General features: G+C 33.5%; 1 protein-coding gene across 1 annotated transcript; it reads left to right on the forward strand.

Moving 5' to 3' along the window:
• Positions 1 to 9,682: 9,682 nt before the first annotated feature.
• LOC147556154 (protein neprosin-like) lies at positions 9,683 to 13,448 on the forward strand. Its single transcript, XM_086663927.1, has 7 exons — positions 9,683 to 9,935; positions 10,404 to 10,490; positions 10,943 to 11,158; positions 11,717 to 11,881; positions 12,387 to 12,440; positions 12,564 to 12,710; positions 13,006 to 13,448. Exons 1-7 carry the CDS (start codon positions 9,768 to 9,770, stop codon positions 13,393 to 13,395), a joined length of 1,227 nt encoding a protein of 408 aa, XP_086520053.1. The 5' UTR covers positions 9,683 to 9,767; the 3' UTR covers positions 13,396 to 13,448.
• Positions 13,449 to 13,468: the final 20 nt, after the last annotated feature.

Below are 13,468 nucleotides of genomic sequence, written 5' to 3' on the forward strand. Positions count from 1 at the left end.
ATATAGAGAGAGAGAAATAACGTTCGGAACGTTATATAAGTTGGAAATTTTGACGGACTATTAACGGCGTTAATTAACGGGAATGAATGGTTATGACGGTTCAGTAAGTACAGATCAGCAATGAGTTAGACCTACAGTTTTTTGCCACGTAGAAAGTTTTATTTTTTGTGCATCTGTAATACGTGAGTATGAACTATTCGTGTCCCGCACGTTAGCTGATATAGTGGCACGCGATGTACTGTATCAAGTAAAGTCAAGTGGCGTTTTGGGTTGAAACATGTGAGTGGTTGGTGTGGAGGAAGAAGAAAGTGAGGTTAGAATAATGAGAGATATGGTTGTCTAACTAGGGTTTTTTTGAAAAAATGAGTGAAAAACCCAAAAATCTAGACCCTAATGAGAAAAAAACCCACTCAAAAATAATAATGTCAAAAAAACCCATTTTTTGAACATTTTTCAAAATGCTCACAACATATGTAATTATATTGTTAACAAGACAATATATTTTTTTCATAATTCCATTGCTACCCTTACATGTTGACAACATATATCATTGTGTTGTTATAAAATGTTGACAATATCTATAATAATATCCCGACTTATTATAAAATGTTGGCGTCATATATAATTATGTTCTTAACAACATATATAATGTATTAGTCAAAATATTATTTGTTCGTTAACGAATTTGTTAAATACAAAGGATAATATGCATAACGTTTTAATTTTTGTAAAAGGCAAATAAAAAAATGCTTTGGTCTTTATATTTATGTCGAAAGCAAAACAAACAAACCAAGAATTGTTCAGAAATGTTCAAAATTGTTTTTGACGTTGATTTAGGCGGAATTTTCATTTTGGAGGGTAAAATTGTATTTTTACCTACTGGGTTTTTTCCTCATTATTATTTAATAGTGGGCCTGATTCTCTTTTACTTCCCCATTTTGGGCCTTATAATTACGGGCCCGGTTTTTTTTTGGTTCAACAAAAAAGGGTTTTGTACTGTTTCTATCCATTGGTGGAAGTAGGGGGTGGAATCAGGGAAGTCTTATAAGTGGGTCAGAGTTTATGAACCTATTCAATTCATGGAAAGAGAGACAGCACAAATTAAATGCAGAGCCCAGCCCTAGGCTTTGGACCTTAATTTCTTTTCTTTTTTTCTTTTTTTTTTTTTTTTTTTTTTTCTGAAAGAGACCTCAAATGTGAGGGGCTTCTGTCAACAGTTGGTAGCCCAAGTGGTTCCAACGTGTTGACATAAATTCTAAAAGTCCTGGAGATCCCAGGTTCGAATCACAGAGAAGGTGAAATCTTTGGTTATTTGATTTAGGATTATGAGGGTATAAATAATATTGTTGGGCTTCAGGTCATTGTCTTGTTGGGCTCTAGGCCCGGTCTTGTTAGTGTTTGAGTGGGCGGTTAGATCGTAGTCGTCTTCCAAAGCAAAAATGTGAGGGGCCTCTCACTAGGTTTTCTAATGGGACACTCAAAATTAAAATTTAGAGTGTCACTTAGGATTTATAGAGATTTTGTTAAAAAATCTTTTCTAATAGGGCACTCTACTTGACACTCTATGAGAGCATCTCCAATAGAAAACTCAAAAAAATCTTTATTTATTCAATATGTGAAGTTCCTATTTAGATTCTCACTCTTAGGTGTTGAAAATAGAGATCCTCAACTTTTTTGTTTCTCTAATACAAATCTCTAAATTTATTTTATTTACTTATGTGGCATAGTTATTTTTGTAAAGAAATAATTAGTTATTTAGAAACTATAGAAAACTCAAATTCTATTAGTTGAAATTTAAATATAGATGAGTTTGACAATTAGAGATATCTCAAGAAGACACTCTAGAAATAGAGCGCCCTCTTGAGATGTCTTTATCCCACTCTCGACACGTCATTTGAGAGATCCAAATAGAGTGTTGCATTGAGAGTTTTTAAGAAAAAAAACTCTAAAAATTATATGTGACACTCAAAGTTTCTAAGATTGAGTGTTGCATTGGAGCATCTCCAATGCAACACTCTGTCAAACACTCTAAAAATCTAGTTGTCAAGTGTCAATAGAGATTCTCTTTCCTAGGTGTCAATATAGAGACACTCTAAATATTTTTGATCTCCAATGGAGATCTCTAAAATCTCTCTACTTAATGCACATGTCACTCTTAAATTGAATATGGGAAAAGTAGTTGAAAAGAAAAGGTTTTTATTGGTTTAAATTTTAAAGTGACACTTAGAGAGTCTCAAAGAGACACTCTAGTTTTAGAGTTTTTCTCTCTAAACACTCTATAATAAATGTGTCCACCTCATAATAGAGTGTCTAACAAAGTGTCCCGTAAGAGATGAGTTCTTAACAAAAACTCAAAAAAGTCATATGTGCCACTCTAAGTGTTAGAGATTGAGTGTCCCATTAGAGATGCTCTTAGGGATGCTCTGATGATGTGGAGCATTTATTAATAGAGAGAATCTCAAGAGACTCTAACAGTCTAACTTTAGAGCATCTCCAATGCATGACTCAACAAGAACTCTAAAAATCCTATGTGTCAAGTGTGAAAAATGGGTTCTTTCCTATTTGGCCATCAAGAGACACTCTATTGCAAAACCTTCTCCAATGCAACACTCAAGAGAAACTCTAAAAACCTATATTTTGGTTAAAAACTAATGATCTGCTTATGTGGCACTTAGAGATCCTCAAGACGACACATCACTTTAGATATTCATGTTGAGTTTTGCATTGGAGATGGAATTTAAAGAAAAGCTCTAAAAAATCCTATGTGTTGCATTGGAGATGCTCTTAGAGTGTCTCCTTCAGACTCTCTAAACGCCATTCTAAAATTTTAACCAATAGAAACCTACTTTTTAATTACGGTTATTTTCCAAATAGCCCCCAACTTTGTGGCCAGCTTCTTGCCTAGCCCCATACTTTATTAAAAATATTCAGATGACCCTCTTTTTGAGTTACCGTTATAACTCCGTTAACCAGTCATCATTTCTCTCTCCTCCATCTCATTACCTCTCTCTGCCACCTCACCTTTTCGCCACCTCATCGTCTTCACCGGCGAAGGTCGCCGGCCGACAAATTTTCCGGTCGGCGCCTTTAAATATTAAAAAAAATCTTTTTGTCCTCTCTCTTAAATTTTTTTTCCTTTTTTTCTCTCTCTAGATCTGGTTCATGAAGAACCAGATCTAGAGAGAAGGAAATGAGAGAGAACAAAAAAAAAATTTAAGAGAGAGGAAAAAAGGATTTTTTTTTTAATATTTTAAGGTCGTCAGCCGAAAAATTGACTGGGGGCGACCTTCGCCGGTGAAGAAGGTAAGGTGGCAGAGAGAGGTAATGAGATGGAGGAGAGAAAAATGATGACTGGTTAACGGAGTTATAACGATAACTCAAAAAAGGGGCCATCTGGATATTTTTGATGAAGTAAAGGGTTAGGCAGGAAGCAGGTCACAAAGTTGGGGGCTATTTGGGAAATAACTCTTTTAATTACTCATATCTATTGAATTTAAAAGTCACATGTGGAGTATTAAATAGAGGTAGTTTAGAGATCACCATTGGAGACTAAAAAAATTTAGAGTGTCTTTGTGTTGACACTTAGGAAGGATAATCTTCATTGACACTTGACATCTAGGATTTTTAAATTGTCCCATTAGAGATGCTCTTAGTAGATTACTCCATATGTCATTTGGAACTCAATTGACAAAGGTTCAAGTTTTCATAAAATAAATTTTACTTTAGGGGTCCCAGAGTGGTATAGTTTTGAGTTTTATAGGATGTAGGGTTGGGCCTGATAAAATGACAACTTATATGGGTTTTTAGGTTCAAAATAACATCCAAAAATCGAAAACTAAACTACCATGAAAATAGAAAATAGCTTCGAACCCAATAAACTACCAAAAGTCACATCTGTATATGATTTTAGAGTCCGGTCAAATTATGGATAAACAATGAAGCTCAAGAGTGATGGAGATTTTTTGTACGAAGAAATCAAAGCTAGGGTGGGAACCAGTCCGGGCGGGTCGGTCGAGCTTATATCATTCACCGGGTCAGGCTGGTTGGTATCGTTGGGAAAAAAAAAATCTAAAAATCCAAAATTCGACATGGGTTCCCGAGTCGGTTAGAACCTAAGGGTACCCGAAACCCGAAGGCGGGTTCAGCCGGACCGACCTAGTAAAATAAACGGGTCGGGCTCAAGTTTTAAGAGGATGTATAAAATATATTAAATGTACTTTGATACTTTTTAGAGATTTTAATTATATATATATACATATTGGTGCTCGATGTCTTCTGAGAATGCATTCTTAAGAGAAACTTAATTAAATTTTGATGTCGATGCAAATTTCGGTAGGAATGGGAAATAGAATTATATGGGTCATTTCAATTGAAATATTTCAAAATTTTAGTGAAAGTCCGATTTTTGACCGCTCGATACCCGATAAACCCAAAAGGTTTGACGGAGTTGGACGGGTTCTAGACATTAGGATTTTTAAAATAGCTCCCGTCCGATTAAGTCCGAGAACCCGAATGGCAGAAAGCTTCAAAGCCCGACCGACCCGGCCCGATGAATGAAATAAACTCGACCGGCCCAACCCAGAACGATTCCCACCTTTACTAGTTGAGCTATGAAATTCCTTGTCTATTAGTATACCAAAATGACATTTTTTCCCTTATGTTGCAAACATTACATTTTTATCCTTAAGTTGTCAAAATTTCATTTTTATCCTTATGTTGTCAAAACTACATTTTTATCTTTATGTCACTTTACTAACTTAAGAGTAGGAATGTCAATCTTTTGATACAACAAAAATAAAAATGTAATTTTGACAATATACAAGAGTAAAATGGTATTTTGACAACGTATCGATAAAAAAAAGATTTAATAATATAAAAAGGTAAAAATGGCATTTTAATATACCATTTTACAAGATAAAGGCAAAAATGTCATTCATATCACATAAGTGTAAAAATGTCGTTTGATATCATGAGAGAGTAAGAATGTCATTTTGACAACATAAGATAAAATGTCATTTTGACAACGTAAGGTAAAATGTCATTTTGACAACATGAGGGTAAACATGCCGGTATTACAGAATGACAAAAGTGTAATTTTTCCAATATAGGTAAAAGTCATTTTGTTAATATTGATGGGTAAAAATATCATTTTTAACTTATGTGGAAATAAATATTAGATTCAAGAATCCAAATATATTAAAATTTTTTTTTTTTTTTTACTTTTCACGGAAACTAATTATTAGGGAGAGCAAGGAATTAGAAGAACTATATTTCATGGGGAAAATGTGACATCACACGTAACCTTATATAGGTTCTCCAACTCAAGAAAAATACGGTAAATTTAGTGGTTGAGCTATACATTAACTTTAGCGGGTATTTTTTTAGTCAAATTAGTATGTAATAGTTAGACTTGCTATTTTATGTTCAAATTAATGGTGAGGACAAAGAAAGGTCTCTTGGACGTCCATTAACGGAGGACATGGAGGTCCTCTTAGAGAGAGAAAGACAAAGATAAGAAATGTCCTCTTTTTAATTACCAGAAGACTTTCTAAAGATAGAAAATCTAGAGAAGAAAAAGAATGGAACTTTTAGAAAAAGAAAGAGAGGTTAATCGTCAATGGACGGTAACGACAAAAAGAATATCATCTAGATATTTTTGATATACCAGGGGACTAGGCGGAAAACTGATCATAAACTAGAGGGTCATTTGAAACATAACCCTTTATTCTTTAAGACTAGGATTTGTTATTGGATTAAGATTGGACCATTTTACTATTTTCTCTACATTTTATACCCAAATCTCAAAACTTGTTAGTTCAACAAAAAAAAAGAAAAATCTCAAAACTTGTTTTCTGTATTGAGAATTGATACAGTGTAAGGTCGTCCAAAACAATGCATAGGGTCAATTTTGATTTCAACAGAAAATAAAATAAAATATTTGGAGGGGTCAGAACTCACTCACATGAGTACATGACTATAAAAAGGTCGGTCAGTTAGATAAGGACAGGGAAACAAAAAGGAAAGTCAAAATATCTCAAGAAATTTAGTCAATTAATACCAAACAAATCAAAGATTAAATCAGATGACATTTTTTTAGATTTCAAATGACTTAGTCAACACATGTAAAATAATATTTGAGCTGAACACAAGTGATTATGATAATCAAATGAAGTTATCTTCTATCTTAAGTACGCAAAGAAATCAATCAGTTGATGTATATCAGTATTCAGTGGTGCTTATCAAGTCCTGTCGGATTTCAGATCAGACCCGATCAATCCGGGTTAAAATAGTTCAGGGTCGGATCTCAAACTGGATTGACTATACCCTAGCCCTAGTCCGGGAGGGGGACTGACTAGGGTCATGCTAGGTTGATTCTGGGTTAAATTGGATCGTAATTTTTTTCTTGTATTTTCTTACAATATTATATTAAATTCTAAAATATAAAAATATAGATCACAATATATAGTTAGTGCTAAAACAACTTTCTTCTTCTTCTTCTTGTTATTTTCAAATTGATTTACAAAATTCAAACTAAATGATATTCATAAAGTTGGGGTCCAAAACACCCACTTTGGTGGCTTTATGTCCAAGCCCCTGATTACATCTCTCAGTAAATTTGAAATTTCTAACTAAGTTATGAACTCATATGATTATATGAAACATCACGATAAAATATGAAGGTTCATCGTAGGTTATGTACTCGGAAAAACATTCTTATTTTCAAGGCTCTTGGACCTTTACTTCTGAGTAAAATTTGACGTAGATTCTTAGTCCATTTAAAAAGACGAGATGAAGTTTCACCCCACGGAAGCGATCAATAAAGGTAAAAAGAACTATTACAGTCAAATATATAATGTCAATTTTTTTCTTTTTCGTAAATTCTCTAACATTAATGAAGAATAATACTATTTCAGTAAAATTGAGAAAGCAAATCAGGAACAATTTTTAAAAATTCTAGTCCAATTTTTTTTGCGTGTCCATTTTGCTACTGTATCTGTTGGTGAGCTGGTGAGTTGTTTGACTCTAGGTATGTGCGAGAATTTGATACTGCTTAATTGCGGAATAAGCTTTCTGATCTTCCTGGTATGACCCGTTGATTGCCATTGGATTGCTTTCTTTGCATCGTTCAAATGGTTGATAATTGTCGAATTATCAGTTCCTACTATAATGTATTTAAAAGAGTGTCGGGCTGCCCATTGTATGCTAAATAAGATTGTTTTTGTTTCACTTTCCTCTGCATTATTTGCTCTTAATTGGAAGTTCTAGCTGCAGTGAAATGGGCTAGCTATACATCTAATGCCTGGTTGAAAGGAGCATCTATAATAATTTGGATGTACGGGTTGGGTAGTGGTAACTAGGGTTTTTGCTAAGCTTTTTTCCTTTGTCGTTCTAGGAATATTATTTGGTGTTAGGAATGCATTGATTTGATTGATTAGTTTGTGAGGGTCAGTATTCTTTTGTTGAAAGCTGCGTTCACATCTGGTGTTCCAGATGTGCTATAGAATAGTGGTCTGAATATGGTTGGAGTAACATGCAGTAATATATGATTTCCAAGAAGGTATCCATCCATTCTTCTATAGATACAATGTTAGTAGACTGGATATTAAAGTAAAACCATACTTTTCGAGCCATATCGCAATGCAACAGAGCATGATCTGTAGTTTGCATATTGTTACATGAGTGACAGTTCAAAGATTTGTTTAAGTATTTACCAATTTGTACACCAACACGAAGAATGTAAGAGCAACATTTCCATAAAAATAAATTTATTGGAGGAATTTCTTGATATTCCATATGAACTTCCATGAAACTTCGTCCAAATGTTCTGGGTTACAGGTTAGGACTAGTTGTTGATAGATTACAGTAAATTTACCAGAAGAGGTAAGAGTCCATTTTAAGTTTTCTTGACCTTTAGTTTGAATATCGATAGCTTTGATACTAAGAAATGTTAGATTCGAAGATGTTGTTAAATGTTAGTTATAGGTTCGTTCCATTGATTATTCAATATAAGTTGGGAAACCCAAGTAGGATTTGAACTTAACCAGTTATTTAAAGGAGGTGAGCGATTAGGGATCCAAAAGTTAGTTCAGATGTTAATGTAATTACCCGTATGAATTTCCTATATAGATAGATTATTAGTTATATCCACTTGTGGACAGATGGACTTCCATAACCATGACTGGACTGGTTTAGGAGGTCTGGGAGTAGTGGAGGAACGAAAATATTTAGCTTTCAGAAGTTCAACCCATATGACTTTGGGTTCATGTTTAAGCCTCCAAGCTAGCTTACAAAGGAAGCTTTGTTGTCACTATACGAGTTCCGGATACCCAAACCTCCCAGTTTTTTTGGGAAGCGTATTTTGTTCCAGGTCTTGGTAAATATTTCTTTAGATTTTCTCCACCAGAAAGTCTTCTGATGGGACTCAATCTTTTCGTATACGCTTCTAGATATAGCGAAATATTGCATTTGGTATCAGGAAACGACCGTAACAATTGTAGAAACAACAACTTTTATTTGTCATCCATATTTAGAGATTTGAGTCTCTCTATATTTGATTATCAACAGTCTGGTGTTCCCCTGTCGCCCCAAGAAAATATGAACATGTACGATCCTCATAATAAATAGATAGAGAGAGAGAAAGCAACCGGCGAGAAGAACAAATGGAAAATAAATGAAAAAGAGGATGATTTCGAAAAAAAAGTTCTGTCATAAGCAATATGCATTAAGAAGTAAGAACACGTGATAAGGCATGAAATCTTTCCATAGTTACAGTAGAAAAAATTTACGACTGATCGATATCTTCTTAGAGCCCAGGGTTGAAAAAAATCTTTTTCTAATAACAATGTTGACATCTATGTAGCCCCTAGAACATATGTATTTAATGAACTTTTTCTTGTTGCAAAGTGTATTTAATGTTAGTTCAACAAAAAAAAAACAGTGTATTTAATGAACTTGGGAAAGAGGAGATAGTGCAAGTATAACCATTTAAGACTGGATTTATGACCAAAATCTATCAGATTTTATATTAATTACTACACTAATTAGGGATGTCAACGGGGCGGGTTTGGGACGGGTTACCTCTTTCCCAAGTCCGCCCCGTTAGTAAACGGGTTTTACCATTCCCGTCCCAATAGTTAATAGGGGCGGGTATTTAATTACCATACCCGTTCCGATTAGAAATTACTTAACCATTACCGACCCGCCCCGCCCCGTTTAACATGAAACGGTGCGGGGCGGGTCGGATTTAAACATAAATTTCATATTTTTATTTCAAATAAGTCAGATTAATCAAAATAATATAAATATTATAAACAAAATTTTATAACATTTTGGTTTTATCAACTATAAACACTACAACTTATTACATAATATAAAATAGTTAAATTGATGATATAAGATAAAAAGTTTTAGAAACCTATTGTATATATAATAATACATAACATATATAATCGGGGCGGGGGGGGGGGGGCGGGTTTTACTACCTAATCCCAAACCCGCCCCGAACCCGGTAAATGGTTTTATCTTCATACCATTACCGTCTCATTTAATAAACGGGGCGGTAAAACCCGTTCCATTAGGGGCGGATTCGGGAAAAAACCCACCGGTTCGGACTAAATTGCCACCCCTAACACTAATGGAAGGGCCAATAAAATCTAAAATCAATTGCCAAATAAATGTATCAACTCAATCACACATTCACACTTATATATGAGAATTCTAGGGTATATCTAGTTTCATTTTCACATTTGGAATTTGGGTTTGAGAGTATGGATTCTAAAGGTACTAGTGTCATTATATTCATAGCAATGGTTGTAGTTTTCATTGTGGGCAAGTACCATGGAGCACAAGGAAGGAGTACTCTATCAAATGAAGTAGATATGGAGTTGGAGAAACAACTCAAGATGCTCAATAAACCCCCTATCAAGACCATTCTAGTTAAACAATTTTTACTTTATTTATCCATACTTCTCTTTAAAATATCTACACGAAGTCGTGTGTTGTTTAGGAATGTTTTTTAAATGAGTCACATAAAAAATCAGACTTGATGTCTGAATTGACTTATTATGTCTAATCAGTCTGAATTGTTAATATGGTAATTTTGTGTCATTCAAATCAGATGATTCAAATTTAGATTAGTCAGACGAGTTAGATTTAGATATGACAAAAAAAATCGCCTTGGCTATCATTTTTCTTCTTAGAAATAAGAATTGTGATCCCTATCCTTAAAGAATATAAATGCCTTCATGCTATTTTCTTGTGTCCCATGTCATGTCGTGCAACATCCAACCCATGTATTTGCCATCATATCATGACTGAAAATATTAAGATGGGTGTTTAGGTATTTGTTAATATTGATAATTAAGAGTTAACTTCACTTTTTTTCTATCTATTTGAATTAACAGACAGAATATGGTGATATTTTAGATTGCATAGACATCTATAAACAACCAGCTTTGGATCACCCATTGCTTAAAAATCACAATATACAGGTAATGTCTTTTATGCTTATTTTATCTTCATTTCGTTATCGTCTTTTTTTTTTTTTTTGAGAAGTTTCGTTATCGTCTTGGATTGTAGTATACAAAATATAAATAACATCATAGTGATACAATAGATTCGTTGCTTATATTGGATTTCTAGAGGTAGTTGGTTATATATCTCAACAAATATCGACCATAAATCATTTTTATATGAGCCCAAACAACAGTTGACATTTTAGAAATAAATAAACCTAAATGTCGGCGGGTAATGAACCTAGAACAAAGAATTGGATGTATAGTTATACTATTTGTCTCTTTAAACTTCAAAATTATTTGTTTAGATTTCATTATTTGCTTTAATCTAATTATAATTGATATAGCTTGATATTATTAACTAATGTAATTAATTAGTAACTAATACTAATTTAAATATGAAAAATTTCCCCTTACTAAATATACAGATGAGACTAGATCTTGCTCAAGAAGAGACAACAGATGAAATAAACGTTTCACATGTTAAAGATTCAGAGAGTTCGTTCGTTGTTTCCAATGAAAAGTGTCCATCAGGAACGGTACCCATTCGAAGGACTAAAAAAGAAGAATTGTTAAATGCTAAGCATCTCTCCAAGATGATCAAATCATATAATCAAGAGAATGGTGAACACCTTAATTACCATGTAAGTGATCTATTTTTATTTTTCTAGTTTCTCGTTTTGTTTTCAATAACGTACTAATATAAAAAATGATGGTTTATGCGAAGTTCATTTTGATTGAGTGGTAACATGTATGTGTCTCTACTATATAGACTAGAGTTTATAATCTTATTAGTTCTACAAGAAAACGTCTATCTCCTCTAACACGGAGGGAAGATGGAGGTTCCCTTTAGTTGGGAATGATCCCTCAAAAGCAAAGTATTTCGTCACTCTCCTCCACACTGGACTAAGATTACAAAATACTGACATATACGCTCGCTCTGATATCGAGTAGAGGTTATTAGGCCTAATTCTCCTTATGAACCAGTTTGCAAGGAAATAATCGCTCGAAGACTTGTCTACTTCACAGATGCTGACGCGAAAATGGGATTAATGTTGTGCTTTATTTATTTTTTTCACTAGTAAAACTAGGACTAAAATTCTGAAATGATAAACAACCTAAAATTGGTCCCACTAGGAGTAGCATATTAGTAGGTGATTTTTTGGAGTATCTCAAAGAGAAGTATTAATTTTATATTATAGGTTGTCTCAGTAGAACCATTTGATAAAGACAAACCATTGTATGGAGCCAAAGGTCATATCTCTACAGCAAATCCAATGGTAGAATCTGATCAATATAGCACTGCTCAACTTTGGGTTCAAAATGGCCCACCTCAAGAACTCAATAGCATTGAATTTGGATGGGCTGTAAGTCATTATTCTCCTCTCTCTCTCTCTCTTTATATCAGTATAATAAAACAGAATGAAAACGATTACTGGGAAAAACATCTTTTTTTAATGAAAGATATTGTCTAGAAGTCCTTCTCAAAATTCTCAAAATTTAAAATATAGTCATTTGCAGAAATAAAGTTACCTATTTAAAAAACAATAATTTTTTCCTTTTTAAAAATAAAAATACTAATTTAAAGAAAAAAGAAACAAAATAAATTTCAAGGGTTAAAAAAGAAATTAAAATCTCTCTCTCTCAATAAAATAATAACTAATTTAAGAGAAAATAAATAAAATAAATAATACAAAAAATAATAACTAATAAAAAATCTCACTCTCTCTCTCAATAAAATATAACAATAAATTTCGTAACATTTGATTGATACAAGTGTCCGTTCCCTAGGGCACGGGATATACACTAGTATATACATAATCTCCAACTTTAACCCAACTTTTCTTGAATAATTTGTTTTATAATTTTTAGGTATTCCCAAAAATATTTGGCGACAACCGAACTCGATTATTTGGTTATTGGACGGTACGTGTATATATATATATATATATATATATATATATATGTCAATTATCGCTATTATTTACTTGGATTCAATTCAAAAGATGAACCCTAACGAATTTGGAGTTTCATATAATTATTGTACAGGCTGATAATTATGGAGATACTGGTTGCTTTAATATGCTATGTCGAGGTTTTGTACAAATTGACCCAAGGGTAAGTCTTGGTGCTGGTGTCACACCTATTTCAGAGCATGGAGGACAACAATATGCAATGAAAGCTATTGTTTTTAGGGTAAGTCATACACTCAACTCATAGCATATTGCGTATCTTTAAGTCTAAACTCCGATGAAAAGTCTTATTCGAACCTCAAATAGATTTCCCATTGTCCTTTTGCTTCTTAATCTCCGACTCTCATGACTCTACTTGATAAGATATCAGATTCATAATTTTTTCGTCATCGACTTTAGTGTGGCCCTTATTTATACGAAGTTCTGTTTAAACTACCATTTTACCCTTGAGCAAATCAGATTTAGATTAAGCAACACGTACGATAAAGTTGACGTGCCGATATACTTGTTGATGGGAGGAACCAAAATTGGGAGATTGGAGATTAAGCATCAATGACATATACATAGGGTATTGGCCAAATGAGCTATTCACTCATCTATCTAAAAATGCTTTAGTAGTCAAATATGGTGCAGTGGCAGGTGCATATAGTAACATGAGACCATCACCACAAATGGGAAATGGTCATTTTCCTACTGATTATTCAAAGTCAAGTTATATAAGAAGTATGAAGGTAATTCCAAATGAAAATGGAGACTTTGTTGATTTTGATCCAAGTAGAGTAAAACTGGAAGAAGATAAAACATTGGATTGCTATCTCCTCATATTTTCTGGTCATGTTGATGATTTCTATGAGTTAGCTACCTTGTTTGGAGGACCTGGTGGTGGTGGATGTCCTTCCAAACCCTAAAATTCCTTCTTGTAATGTGTTTTTCAAGTAAAAGTTAATGCATTTGCCCCTTCATGGCCCATGACGATGATTT

The sequence above is a fragment of the Eschscholzia californica genome, unplaced genomic scaffold (assembly GCF_041429995.1).
Source record: "Eschscholzia californica isolate CP2 unplaced genomic scaffold, dmEscCali1.0.p SCAF_2, whole genome shotgun sequence".
NCBI classification, from domain to species: Eukaryota; Viridiplantae; Streptophyta; class Magnoliopsida; order Ranunculales; family Papaveraceae; genus Eschscholzia; species Eschscholzia californica.

Excerpts from the sequence above, each read along its gene's own strand:
- LOC147556154 (XM_086663927.1), top strand. The coding sequence starts at position 9,768 with ATGGATTCTAAAGGTACTAGTGTCATTATATTCATAGCAATGGTTGTA. Across the intron at positions 9,936-10,403 it reads CCCCTATCAAGACCATTCTA|ACAGAATATGGTGATATTTT; the intron begins GTTAAACAATTT and ends TTGAATTAACAG. Across the intron at positions 12,441-12,563 it reads GATTATTTGGTTATTGGACG|GCTGATAATTATGGAGATAC; the intron begins GTACGTGTATAT and ends ATTATTGTACAG.